Below are 12500 nucleotides of genomic sequence, written 5' to 3'. Positions count from 1 at the left end.
CATTGACTAATCTGTGGCGGTGCGCCATTAAAGCAAAATCAGCCGCCACATATTCATATTCTATGTTTAATTTAATTTAATTTAAATTAAATATAAGATCAAATCCTTGCATTGGCATTGAGCTGCGCTTTTTACGCACGCAGCCTTTCCTTGCCCCGCCCCGCTCTCTCTCGTAGCCCGCTGCCCCTCCTCTGCATGTGCATTTAACAAAATATTCACGATTGTTGAAGGATTGTTGTTGCCACATAGAAGCATTGCATAGAAGACGTCTGGCTAAATTGCTATTAAATCCGCTTAGCATCGTGACCATGCTGCGCAAATTTGTTCAAAACTGCTGCATTGAAGTGAACTCTGCTAAGGTCTTCATCACAACATAGTTTAGTCTCTTCAATGTAGCCTACTAAGTTAAGTTATGCAATCAAGCAGTATCTCAAAGCTAACGTTAGAATACTGTTTGGATTTCGAATTTAGCATGCGTAGCCTACTTACAGCTGCTTGTTTCGTTGAAGGGCTCATTTTATTGACTGACACTGAATGTTTACAAAATGTAAATGGAAAAGTGTTTTCCAAAATTCAAAAGTGCTTGTCCCAAGGAGAAGTACAACCTTTATTTTAACTATGTAGAAAACGTTATGAATTGCATCCACACATCAGCAGCCTTTTAACTGTGTTACTCACGAACATCTTATGTGAGGCACTCAATCAGACCTATACACTACCAAGACGATCTTAATACCCCCCCACCCCCCCGTTGTCCAAGTCAGCTACCGCCACAAACTTAATCCAATTCTGTGGGAAACACTGCTTTAAAGGGACCATATGTAAGATTGTGGCAAAAACTGGTACTGCAATCAGTTTCAAATGACTGTAGAGCAGCGTATCCCCTTCCCCCTCCCCCGCTGACTCGAGGTTGCCAACCCGGATGCCGAAACATTATTGACTGTGATTAGTAGATAGGTGGAGGGTGGCGCATCAGGCCAAAACACAACATGACATGACAAAACACAACATCAACATCAGTTGAGGGCTGCAACTTCACTTTTTAAATGACAATATCCTGGCCGGACTACTGTTGTCAGTGATATAAGTATTAGAAATTAACATGATTTCTTAATGTCTAGTGACATATCAGGGCCATTTTATGATTAATTGAAATACATTTCTTACATACGGTTCTTTTAAATTCAGTTTTATTTCACATTTTATTGTGTACCAGCTGCAACTTGGAGCAGCATCCAACTTCAAGTTCACAGTTATTACCAAATTATAAATCTAACAAGCAAACATAAAACACACATTTTACTATGCAAGTGTTCAAACAACCCTGCCAAAATGGTTCACTCCACTAATCACCCACACACCCCTCTATACACCCATAGAGGTGCAGTCCGGTTTCTCCACGAGAACCTAAGAAGTTCACAAGGAGTTTGAACAAGTTTGAATGATGGTGAATAAACGGTATACAGAGTTGTACGTTTTAACTAATAAACAGTATACAGAGTTGTACATTTTAACTAATAAACGGTATACAGAGTTATACGTTTTAACTAATAAACGGTATACAGAGTTGTACGTTTTAACTAATAAATGAGAAGCTTTTAACAGCCAGTGTGAACCTTTGTATTTCTTGATACCCGGCGAGTTTATACAGATAAGAGATGAAATGACAATGTATCTGGTTTAGAGTATTTTGTGTTGAACATCACACATTTCATGGATTGCCTAAAAATGCAACAGAAACGCATGAAGAGTGTAATTAATCTATGGAAAATGGTGGTTAATAACACCATGAATAGCAACACAGAAGCCTATATTATATATATTATAGCCTGGTTGGCCCCAGCTGTGGCGCAACTGGCTGGGGCACCTGCACCGTACACCGCCGACCCGGGTTCGATTCCCGCCCCGTGGTCCTTTCCGGATCTCACCCCTGCTCTCTCTCCCATTCGCCTCCTCTCACTCTCCACTGTCCTGTCATTAAAGGCATTAAAAAGCCCAAAAAATATACTTTAGAAAAAAGAAATATAGCCTGGGAAACCGTAGTGACAATGAGCTAGCCCAGGGGTTAGCTCATCAACCTTTTTCAGCCCAAGGACCCCTTGCCTGAGCGAGACACGGAGCCGTTAGCTACCATTGCTTTATTGAGACTGAATGGGATTTAGCAGACCCCCGGTTGAAGATCACTGATGTTTTTTTTGTTTTGTTCACTTGTTTAATGAGGTCTGTTGTTTTGTTTACATGTTTACGGAGGTCCCTGTCTGTCTCGGGCTGCCTTCTCATTTGGACCAATTACCCCACTTCCACTTTGAGAGAAACACATATTTATTGAATATTTATCAGAAATATTCTACGGTGGTGCATTGCATTCACATCACAAAAAAATAATATTGACATATTATCTCATGATAACTATCCCACAACTGATTTCCTGCTTTGAATGACTTTCGTACTTTTAGAGATAAACATGTCTTTAAGTGGCATGAAAAATAAGCCTGTCAAATCGCCAACAACCCCAAAGCAAAGAGTATAAAAGCTTATATAAGCTACTCTTTGCCCAAAGGCAATACAATGTTGCATGTTACAGTCCTAACCAGTAGGTGGAGGTACTATTATGAATAGGGCTACCTCCATCCACGTTGTCACACGCACGCCTATTGTTTATTGATTATGCTAACCGTTAGCATCTCTATGGGATTTCTCATATACATTAGCCATAAGCTAACACATTAGTTTCTATTCTGTAATTTGAAATACTAGTCTACATGATTGCTCTTAAACAAAACATCGAAGGAAATAACTGAGGTGTACTCTGTTGGTCTGCATAGTTTTACAGTTTATCCCAAGTAAAGGTTTGAAAGGAACATCAGCTTCAGACTTCCTCTTGGGAAACTGTTCGTAGAAGGCCTATTCATCTTGTCTAATGTAGCTGGCTAGACCATGTCATTGCCACACACAAGTGGGGGCAGTAATTGGAAATGTGTCACAAATCATAATTATCTCGTAATTACGAGATAATTATCTTGTAATTATGAGATATGTCATAATTATGAGATACTCTCGTAATTATGAGATAATTATGAGATTTTTTTTTTGTGATGTGAATGCAATGCGCCACCGTAATAAAGTATATTTATTGTATATTTATAAAAAATATGTATTGGACTTTTAACTCCACCTTTATTAGCTACATCATATATCAGAGCCTCGTATTTAATTATTTATTTGTTTTGGGCATATCTTTGAAGTCTCCGAGTCTGGCTGCTTTTATGCAATGCAATACGCCATGCACACATAGCAGATTGCAAGATTTCAATCCTCACACCATCCCCCTCCAACCAGTACACACTTCCTGTTGGACAAACATAGAACTGTTGAGGAAGTGAAAAACTTGCTTCTCTTTTTTATCTTCCATGAAGGGTGGATAAAGGATGTCAGGTGTGTGTGTGTGTGGGCGTGCATGTGAGTGTGTGGGCGTGCATGTGAGTGTGTGTGCGTGCATGTGAGTGTGTGGGCGTGCATGTGAGTGTGTGGGCGTGCATGTGAGTGTGTCTGCGTGCACGTGTGTGTGTGCACGTGTGTGTATGTGTGCACGTGTGTGTGTGCACGTGTGTGTGTGTGTGCACGTGTGTGTATGTGTTCAGGGAAATTCCACACGTTTTGTTCAAAACCCCCCTCATGGAGGCTGTGCAGATGAAAGGGGTGTGTGGCTGTCTGTGCTACCGTGGAGCCTTGGCTGGCTGGAGACGGCAGAGTGCTTGATTGCCAATTAAGACACACCTGTGCGCAAATAGGCTTTAAAATCCAGACCAACTTGCTCCCTCTCTCTCTCTCCCGAACCAGACACACACATAGACTCAGGCTCACGACATACATTCATGCACGCATTCACTCACTCTCACATACATTTCCCTTGGACTATACAACAAATCACCACACTCACTCTGATTTTTCCTGCCGGTGTTCCAATTACTACACTCTCAACCAGATGATCCCACATCCCCTAGACATACTTTTGTGATACCAATAAATATTTGTAATAATTTCATTCAGTGTTCATCTCCCTTTCATGTTTTCGGTCCATACGAGCCTGGACCGTAACAGTTCGAAACACATTAAGTTCTAATTAGATGCACTTTAATAAAGACGGTGGAGAGGTCCAAACACATTAAGTTCTGATTAGATGCATTTTAATAAAGACGGTGGAGAATTCCAAACACACTAAAGTTCTGATTAGATTAGTGTTAATTTCGTCAGACGAGACAAGAGGAAATATGTTCGTCAACGACCTTTTTTTTCATGACTAAGACGAGACGATGACGAGACGTCAGTAATGTCCTGAAACACTGACTAAGACTATCTTAAGATGCATTACTGTTGATGAAAAAAGACGAGACTAAAATGTTTTACATGAAATAAAAACTAAGAAAAATCTCCCTTCATGTTGGTCTACAAAATGAGAAGACAGAATATCTAGCTGTTACATTTTCAAAATATTCCGAATGAGTTCATACGCAACAGCTTTCCTGTAGGCTAGTCTACATGCTGCTGCTGCAACCCTGTGGCTGCAACACGAAACTACATGGAACAAGAACACTGGAGATTTCTGCCAGAGTTAGCAAGCTAACTACCTAAGCTTTATGCCACAATGCTACATACCCAGAAGTTGACGCTTCTCTCATACAAATTAACATCCCCCAGAATGTCCATACGAAAATGTTCAGCATGTAATGTCAACTATTCATCTAGTTAGACTGATGATGCAAAGTTTGCAAGCAAGTAAGCTAATATAGAAAGTTCGCTAGCAAGTTAGCTATGGCTAAGATGGAGAGTCTGTTTGGGGAATGTGTTGTGTTTGGGCGCATATCGCCATCTAGCGAGGCGGAGTAAAACATTAATAGTTTGGCCTACGACAGTGTTTCTCAAACTATTTCAGTTTCAGGACCACTTAACTAACCCTAGCTAAAAAAAAAAGATTAGACCTACTTTAACAGTAGCCTATAATTAGTCTATAGGCCTACTCACTGAACCACCTTGCTTATTGTCTTTGCACTTTGCTTATTGTGTCAGAGGATTCATTCTGTATGATTTAAACTGGCATATCTTACATAGACAGTGTTGCAGAACTGTTTGGATTTAACTACAAGTTATTTGGCAAACAACTCATGTATATTATATTTTACCACGTCTGCTCGTGGACCACTTGGGATAGCTTGCGGACCACCAGTGATCCCCGGACCACACTTTGAGAAACACTGGTCTACGAATATGACAGTGGTCCAGTCAAATCTTTTACTGTCTATGGTCAAATCCCAGCCGAGCTATAACTGTAGCTCGACTTACCTGTGCATGTAAACATACTGACTGCCAAAAAATCAGAATGAGTAATTATAACAGACGAGTAGCCCTGTGGACACACAATATTGTTGGAAAATTGAGATGTGTGAAACACTATTTGACTCAAATGGTAATCAGAAATAATTTGTTATAAAAAAAAAAGACTAAAATGTGTTGACTAAAACTGACTAAGACTAAGATACCTTTAGTTTTCTTTTGACTAAAACTAGACTAAAATGATGAGACTTTTAGTCGACTACAACTTGACTAACAAAAATGATATTTGAATGACTAAATATGACAAAGACTAAAAAGGACATTTCGTCACAAGACTAAGACTATGACTAAATAAAAAATAGGTGACAAAATTAACACTAGATTAGATGCAGTGTCTAATAAGCCCATGAGGGCTGGGCACTATGGTGTTTGACACTTAAATAAACAAATCAATCAAAATTAATAAAGACGGTGGCAAGATCCAAATTGTTTAAGCTTTTTTCTATATGGACTAGGCCCATTCTATGTCCTACATCGTTCAATTCATCTCATTTCGACCATCATCGTTCAATTCATCTCATTTCGACGATCATCGTTCAATTCAACTCAATTCGACGATCATCGTTAAATTCATCCAATTTCGACGATCATCATTCAATTCATCCAATTTCGACGATCATCGTTAAATTCATCCAATTTCGACGATCATCATTCAATTCATCTCATTTCGACGATTCAACAATTTATGACTGGGCCCTTTGTTTAGGTAGTTGTTATTGTTGTGATGACTGACATCATTGTGTGTGTGCGTGTGTGTGTGTGTGTGTGTGATCCTAACCTGGCTCATTTTCCAGCTCTCTCACATCAGCAGGTGTTCAGCTCGATACTCAGATAACGTGTTCGTAGTCCGTTTATAACTCACTATCACGACCACATCGCTGTTTATGATGCTTTATGGTGGTTGAATGAGCACAACCATATGGGTCAAAGATCCACGCCCAACCCTCTCTTAACCTGCACAGCTAACGACGAAATGGAGAGGGACACCTGGCAGGTGTTCTGGTCTGAATACTGTTCACATGATCACATGGTAATGTGGTGGTAACTTAGCCACACATAGGCATTAGGCAGGGCTACCCACAATGATTACATGGTAATGTGGTGGTAACCTAGCAACACAATGATTACATGGTAATTTGGTGGTAACCTAGCCACACATAGGCATTAGGCAGGGCTCCCCACAATGATTACATGGTAATGTGGTGGTAACCTAGCAACACAATGATTACATGGTAATTTGGTGGTAATTTAGCCACACATAGGCAGGTCTACCCACAATGATTACATGGAAATGTGGTGGTAACCTAGCAACACAATGATTACATGGTAATTTGGTGGTAACCTAGCCACACATAGGCATTAGGCAGGGCTCCCCACAATGATTACATGGTAATGTGGTGGTAACCTAGCAACACAATGATTACATGGTAATTTGGTGGTAATTTAGCCACACATACGCAGGCCTACCCACAATGATTACATGGTAATTTGGTGGTAATTTAGCCACACGTAGGCATTAGGCAGGCCTACCCACAATGCAACACTAAAAGAGCAGAGCAAACATGCAAATGTTGCAGGCCAAAATGTTTACATACATTTATAATACAATAACATCACATGATATTATGATTATTACTAGTCAAAGTGTGGCAACAGCAGAAGGAAGTACAGGAGTCTAGGAAGGGGAGTGTTAGTAAGTGTGTGTGTTAGGCAGGGCTCTACAGTGCGCCCATTTGACTCGCACATGCGAGTAAAAATGATGGTGTGCGAGTGCAAAAAAATATTTAGGCGCACTGGTGCGAATGACTAACTATGTCAATGTTTGTCTACAAAATACACCACAACATCGAGAAACATTACTGTGCAAACCATAGAATCACGTCGCGAATGCAGCATAAAAACTACACCTCCCATCAACGTTAGCAGTTTCACGTTGTGACTCGCTAGTAGTCGCTTCTATCAAATCCAAGAGCGCGCAGAAAAAGTGGAAAGTTAGACTAGCCAGCAAAGGTTGAAGAAATTAGTTCTTCTATCCACTGAATTCATCGGATACAGGAGGAACAGGATGAGATTCTGAGAATGCAGTGAGAGAAGGAAAGGTAACCTAACATGCCTTTTAGCCCAGTTGACGTATTGGCTGCAATATGCAAAATATAGCTGTAGCGAACAGGCACAAAAGTAGCCTCCCGTAATACTCCCATTTTATTCAAAGGTAGAACGCTGACAACTCCAGGCTTCCACGCATGCTTGTTTGTTTACACCGAATACAAGCTGAAGTGCAAAACGAAAGTAGGCCTAACGTTTGCCTACTGCCCCCATCAATGCAGATATTTTTAAAAAAGAAAAAAAAACGGATAAAAAAATATATATCCTCGATAGCCTATGTTTTCCAGGTTTGTGGAAGAGAAAATGGACTGTTTTAGTAGTAGTATTAGGCAGTATGCAGTCAGATAGGTCACCATGGGCATATTTGGATTAGCTACAGATGGATTCACAAATAAATAAATTAGCCTACATTTGGCAGGATACTTGATATACAGGCTAAATGCAAATATGGCAATGTATTATATTATTTTACAATAACAAAATGTAGGAAAATAGAACAGACTGAAAATAAAGTAGGCACTGATCTTTAAAATCCTGTTTCCTGTAGCCTAAATGTTGTCAGTCATTCTTAATATTTGCAATTGGTGCACTGGCATGTTTAACTGTTAGCTGCAGTGTAATGTTAGATTATGTGTAAGTTAAGTACAGAAGTGACTGTGTGCCCAAATTTTTGTCTGTGCTCCTGGAAGTGCGCCTGGAAAATTTTTTTAGTGTAGAGCCCTGGTGTTAGGTGTGTTAGGATGTTAGAAATGTGAGGGGAGTGTTGGTGTGTGTGTGTTAGGTGTGTTAGGATGTTAGAAATGTGAGGGGAGTATTGGTGTGTGTGTGTGTGTTAGGTGTGCTAGGATGTTAGAAATGTGAGGGGAGTGTTGGTGTGTGTGTGTGTTAGGATGTTAGAAATGGAAGGGGAGTGTTGGTGTGTGTGTGTTGTGTGTGTTAGGATGTTAGAAGTGTGAGGGGAGTGTTGGTGTGTGTGTGTTGTGTGTGTTAGGATGTTAGAAGTGTAAGGGGAGTGTCGGTGTGTGTGTGTGTGTTAGGATGTTAGAAGTGTGAGGGGAGGAGATACACTCGGAGCAGCTGGGTCTTCAGGAGCTTCTTTAACATGCAGAGGGCTGTCCCTTCTCTAGTGCCACTTGGCAGGTCCACCATCGCAAGACCACAAATTAGGACAGTGTGCATTGTCGTGTGTGTGTGTGTGTGTGTGTGTGTGTATGCAATCATCGGAGGACCACAGATGAAGAGGCAGATTCCACCCACACCCATGTCCAGCATGCAAGGGACACTTTATAAACGCACTTTATTCAAGCCAACAGTGGTTTCTTTATAAACGCCTAATAGTTTATAAGAGTGGCTCTGCCCCTGAGAAAGTGGGGGCCGCAGCAAGTTGGAAGGAAAAATAAAAGAAACAAATAAATACATTTGAAAAATGTAAAATACACCTATTACTAAGAGGGTTGTTATACAATGCCATTATAATAATGTGTCGCATATCTGAACATTATATTTTCCATGATAATGACTGGGAATAATAGTAGAGTGATAACTCTCATATGGCAGAAAGCCCCAAATGCAATTTTTACACGCTGTATCCTCCATCGCGAAGTGCTTGTGGCTAAAATAATTGTTAGAATTAGCTATATAATGTATTGTTACATTTGCCGTAGTATTGTCGATGGGTTTAATTAATAACACATCAAGGGGGTCGTTGGCCAGAACCTAGTGGTATTTGGAGGGCCTTGGCAGAACCTAGTGGTATTTGGGGGGCCTTGTCTGGAAAAGTTTGGGAACCTCTGGTTTAGATCACCGACAGGAGAGCTGTTCATCCTGGTGTTTTGAGTGACAGGCCTACATTAAAAATCCGTATGTGAATCGCCATGATTTCGCTAGTAAATTTAGCTTAAAAAGGGCAGCTGAAGTTGCAGTGATATGTTGTTCTGGACCAGTGGACTGTACATTCAAACAACGGTATCATTCGCTGACACAAAGTAAATTGGCTGATTCCTAGCTATCAAGTGATGCTACATAGAAGTGACGTTACATAGAACGTAGGTTTGTTTGTTTTGGTAGAGATGACATTTGCTAGCTAAAGTTAGCATTTTAACTACAGATACTAACGTATCTTAGGCCAATTTGCAATGGCGCAACAACAACGACATGCCTACGTTACATTTCCCTGTAATTTGATACATTGATCTAACATTTGACATTCAGTTTAAGTACTGCAAACAAACAAAAAAAAACACGTCTTTGTGTGCAAGTTATCAGAAAGATTTAACTTTAGCAAACGACAGTGACTCACTAGTGTTAGCAGGCACAACAAGGGAAGGAAGCAATCTTTCTTACCACTGTACGACCATGACAACAGCAGAAAGACCACATATTCCAACAGGATAACCGCCTTCATCCTCAACATATAGGAAACTAATTGAGAATGAGATTTCAGATCATATTATGTTTATCACTTCCCACTGCTTCTCCGAGCTCGTGTGCGTGCGAGAAAGCCGCTGGACAAGCCAAGCCAAGTTCTCTTGCTTGTTGTCATGGGGTGGCGCTTTCCATCTGCGCTTGCGCAGTTTCTACGCAGATAGGGCAGGGCTCTGGTATGGGCGGGTCGGCGGGTATGGGTAGCCTGCTCTGACTGCAGTCAAAAGTAATTTCCCGTAAATTCTCTGGTGCAGTCTGTCATGTGTCACACCACATGGCCGATACCACATAGCGGAGTTTGTAATTGCCTACAGGCTCAAATCATAGACAGTAAAGGCTCAGATGTGTGATAACACTACTTTGTTTTTTTATCCATCCGGTCATTTAGAGTCGATAAACATGCAAGTTGCGCAAACTGAAGACTACAAAAACATTTAGGCAACTAAAAATGATGCACATAGGCGAATAAACATAGAAGGGGAAATAAATGAACGAAAGGGTGTGTAATTCATCTGTCGAGTGTGTGCCTTTCTTTTACTGTCTATGGTGCGTGCTCTTCAGTTGAAAATGGTCTTTCAGATGTGTAGACGTGCTTGCTGCGTTTGAATGTTTGAAAACCAGCTGACCAATTCAGAGAAGGCCTATCTTCTGAACTATGTTCTATCACATTTTCAAATATGTAGTCAGACTCTAGAATTGTACAAAAATGTTTTATTTTTTAGATAAGCTTCAGTTCTCATAGCAAATAAAAAAGTGTGTAAAACTTGTAAACTGTATTAAAAATGTTCACAAACAGTGGATGAGCAAACCCTGCCCACCTCCCCACACACACACACACACACACACACACACACACACGCAGATAAAGTAAAGTATAAAGGGAAGGAATGCATCAGTATAAATATCCTTCATTCTTTCATATAAACAACTCATGTTTACAATGGTAAACAGGGCTCCATCTCCATCTCTCCCAGAGAGCAAAGGGCCCTGTCCCCCCCATCACCCCCTCCCCCCGTCTCCCACTCCTCTCCCTGCCTCTCTGGCTGCTCCTCCTCTTGTAGTGGGTGGGTGCAGTGCAGGCCTCCGTCCAGCAAAGGGGTCTGTGGCGTCTCCAAGACGATGCTGAGGGGGTGGCAGAGCTCCACTGGCTGCCCTTTGAACTGGTCCATCTGAGAGAGGGGGGGCAGCAGCGACTGAAGGCAGGGCAGGGCAGGGCAGGGCAGGGCAGGGCAGGGCAGGGGGGGGGGGGGTAAAGACAATACACAAATATTAACATACACAAAGTTGAATGTGTGCCTGGTCTTTGGTTGTAATCCACTTTGTGCTTGTATTTTAAACCGGCACATGGATAAATGACAATGCAACACCAGCTGAATAAACAGACGTCACCAAGTAAACACACAAATCCCATTATTGGCCTGGGAAAGGCAGGGTGCTATGTGGAGTTATGTATTCTATAATCTTTATCACATATAGGAACTATGTGTGGAGTTATGTCTCAGATAGCAAGAGGCTGGCGGACCACTGGCGGTCCATTGGGGGCATAGCTGGCGGTCCGCTGGCATTTTGCTCATCGGTTCTCTGGCGGTCCGCTGGCGGGTTGCTGACAAATTGGCCAATATTTTGCCACTATTGGTCTAAAATCTTTTTAATTTGTTCAGCACCACCCCCATCTTTCTGCCCAGATATCTACTGAGGTTAGCACCAGGGCCAGGCAGGGTTGTGTGTCATACCAGTTGCCTGACCACATTTCTTGAGTCGATCCCCCTTTTGGCAAAACCTTAAAAAGTTCACATGTAAAAAAACACAGATCTCATAGACTCACAGACTCTTTTTGCAAAACTCTAAACACATTCTCATGCAATAAGACACATTTTGCATTGTGATGCACTTGTGATGAATAATGGTAACCGCAAGTGACAAAAGGTAAACACAAATAGAGCACAGATGCCCATTGTTTACACACTAAAAACACTAAAGACCAAAGCCCCAATACCTAACCTTCTTGAAGCATAGACACTGTGTAACCATAGCTTAAACACATGTTCTGCTTTGCACAGGGCAGCCGTGGCCTACTGTTTAGGTCGTTGTTATTGTTGTGATGACATCATTACTCTGACCATCCTCATCGTTATTGTTGCCGTTATTTAGGGGCAGCCGTGGCCTACTGGTTAGCACTTCGGACTTGTAACCGGAGGGTTGCCTTGAGCAAGACACCCAACCCCTCACTGCTCCCCAAGCACCGCTGTTGTTGCAGACAGCTCACTGCGCCAGGATTAGTGTGTGCTTCACCTCACTGTGTGTACACTGTGTGCTGAGTGTGTTTCACTAATTCATGGATTGGAATAAATGCAGAGACCAAATTTCACTCACGGGATCAAAAGAGTATATATACTTTTACTTATACACATTGTTTCCAATTCTGCAACACACTTATTGCGAAACACTACTTGCTGTTGATTTGAAAGAGTAATTAAAATGGTGCATGTGTGTATGGTTGTGTTGAATTACACTTTTAGAAAGGATTGTTGAGTTTTGATTGCAGTGTTTCATTTTGGCATAGATGCAAGTTGTTTATC

At 41.3% G+C, this 12500-nt stretch overlaps 2 protein-coding genes across 3 annotated transcripts in view; both read right to left on the bottom strand.

The window, feature by feature from the left end:
* il10rb (interleukin 10 receptor, beta) overlaps positions 1–10056 on the bottom strand; it is a 21277-nt gene extending 11221 nt beyond the window's left edge. The window contains exon 1 of the mRNA XM_042066814.1: positions 9841–10056. Coding sequence (XP_041922748.1) covers positions 9841–9910 — 70 coding nt within the window. The 5' untranslated portion in view covers positions 9911–10056. The remainder of the gene's footprint in view (positions 1–9840) is intronic.
* Positions 10057–10617: 561 nt separating this feature from the next.
* LOC121686110 (interleukin-10 receptor subunit beta-like) overlaps positions 10618–12500 on the bottom strand; it is a 15054-nt gene continuing 13171 nt past the window's right edge. For both annotated transcript variants that reach the window (XM_042066821.1, XM_042066820.1), the window contains one exon: positions 10618–11114. In XM_042066821.1, coding sequence (XP_041922755.1) covers positions 10857–11114 — 258 coding nt within the window. In that variant the 3' untranslated portion in view covers positions 10618–10856. The remainder of the gene's footprint in view (positions 11115–12500) is intronic.

This window comes from Alosa sapidissima, chromosome 2 (assembly GCF_018492685.1).
Source record: "Alosa sapidissima isolate fAloSap1 chromosome 2, fAloSap1.pri, whole genome shotgun sequence".
Classification (NCBI taxonomy): Eukaryota; Metazoa; Chordata; class Actinopteri; order Clupeiformes; family Clupeidae; genus Alosa; species Alosa sapidissima.
This window is presented reverse-complemented; position numbering and strand designations above follow the sequence as displayed.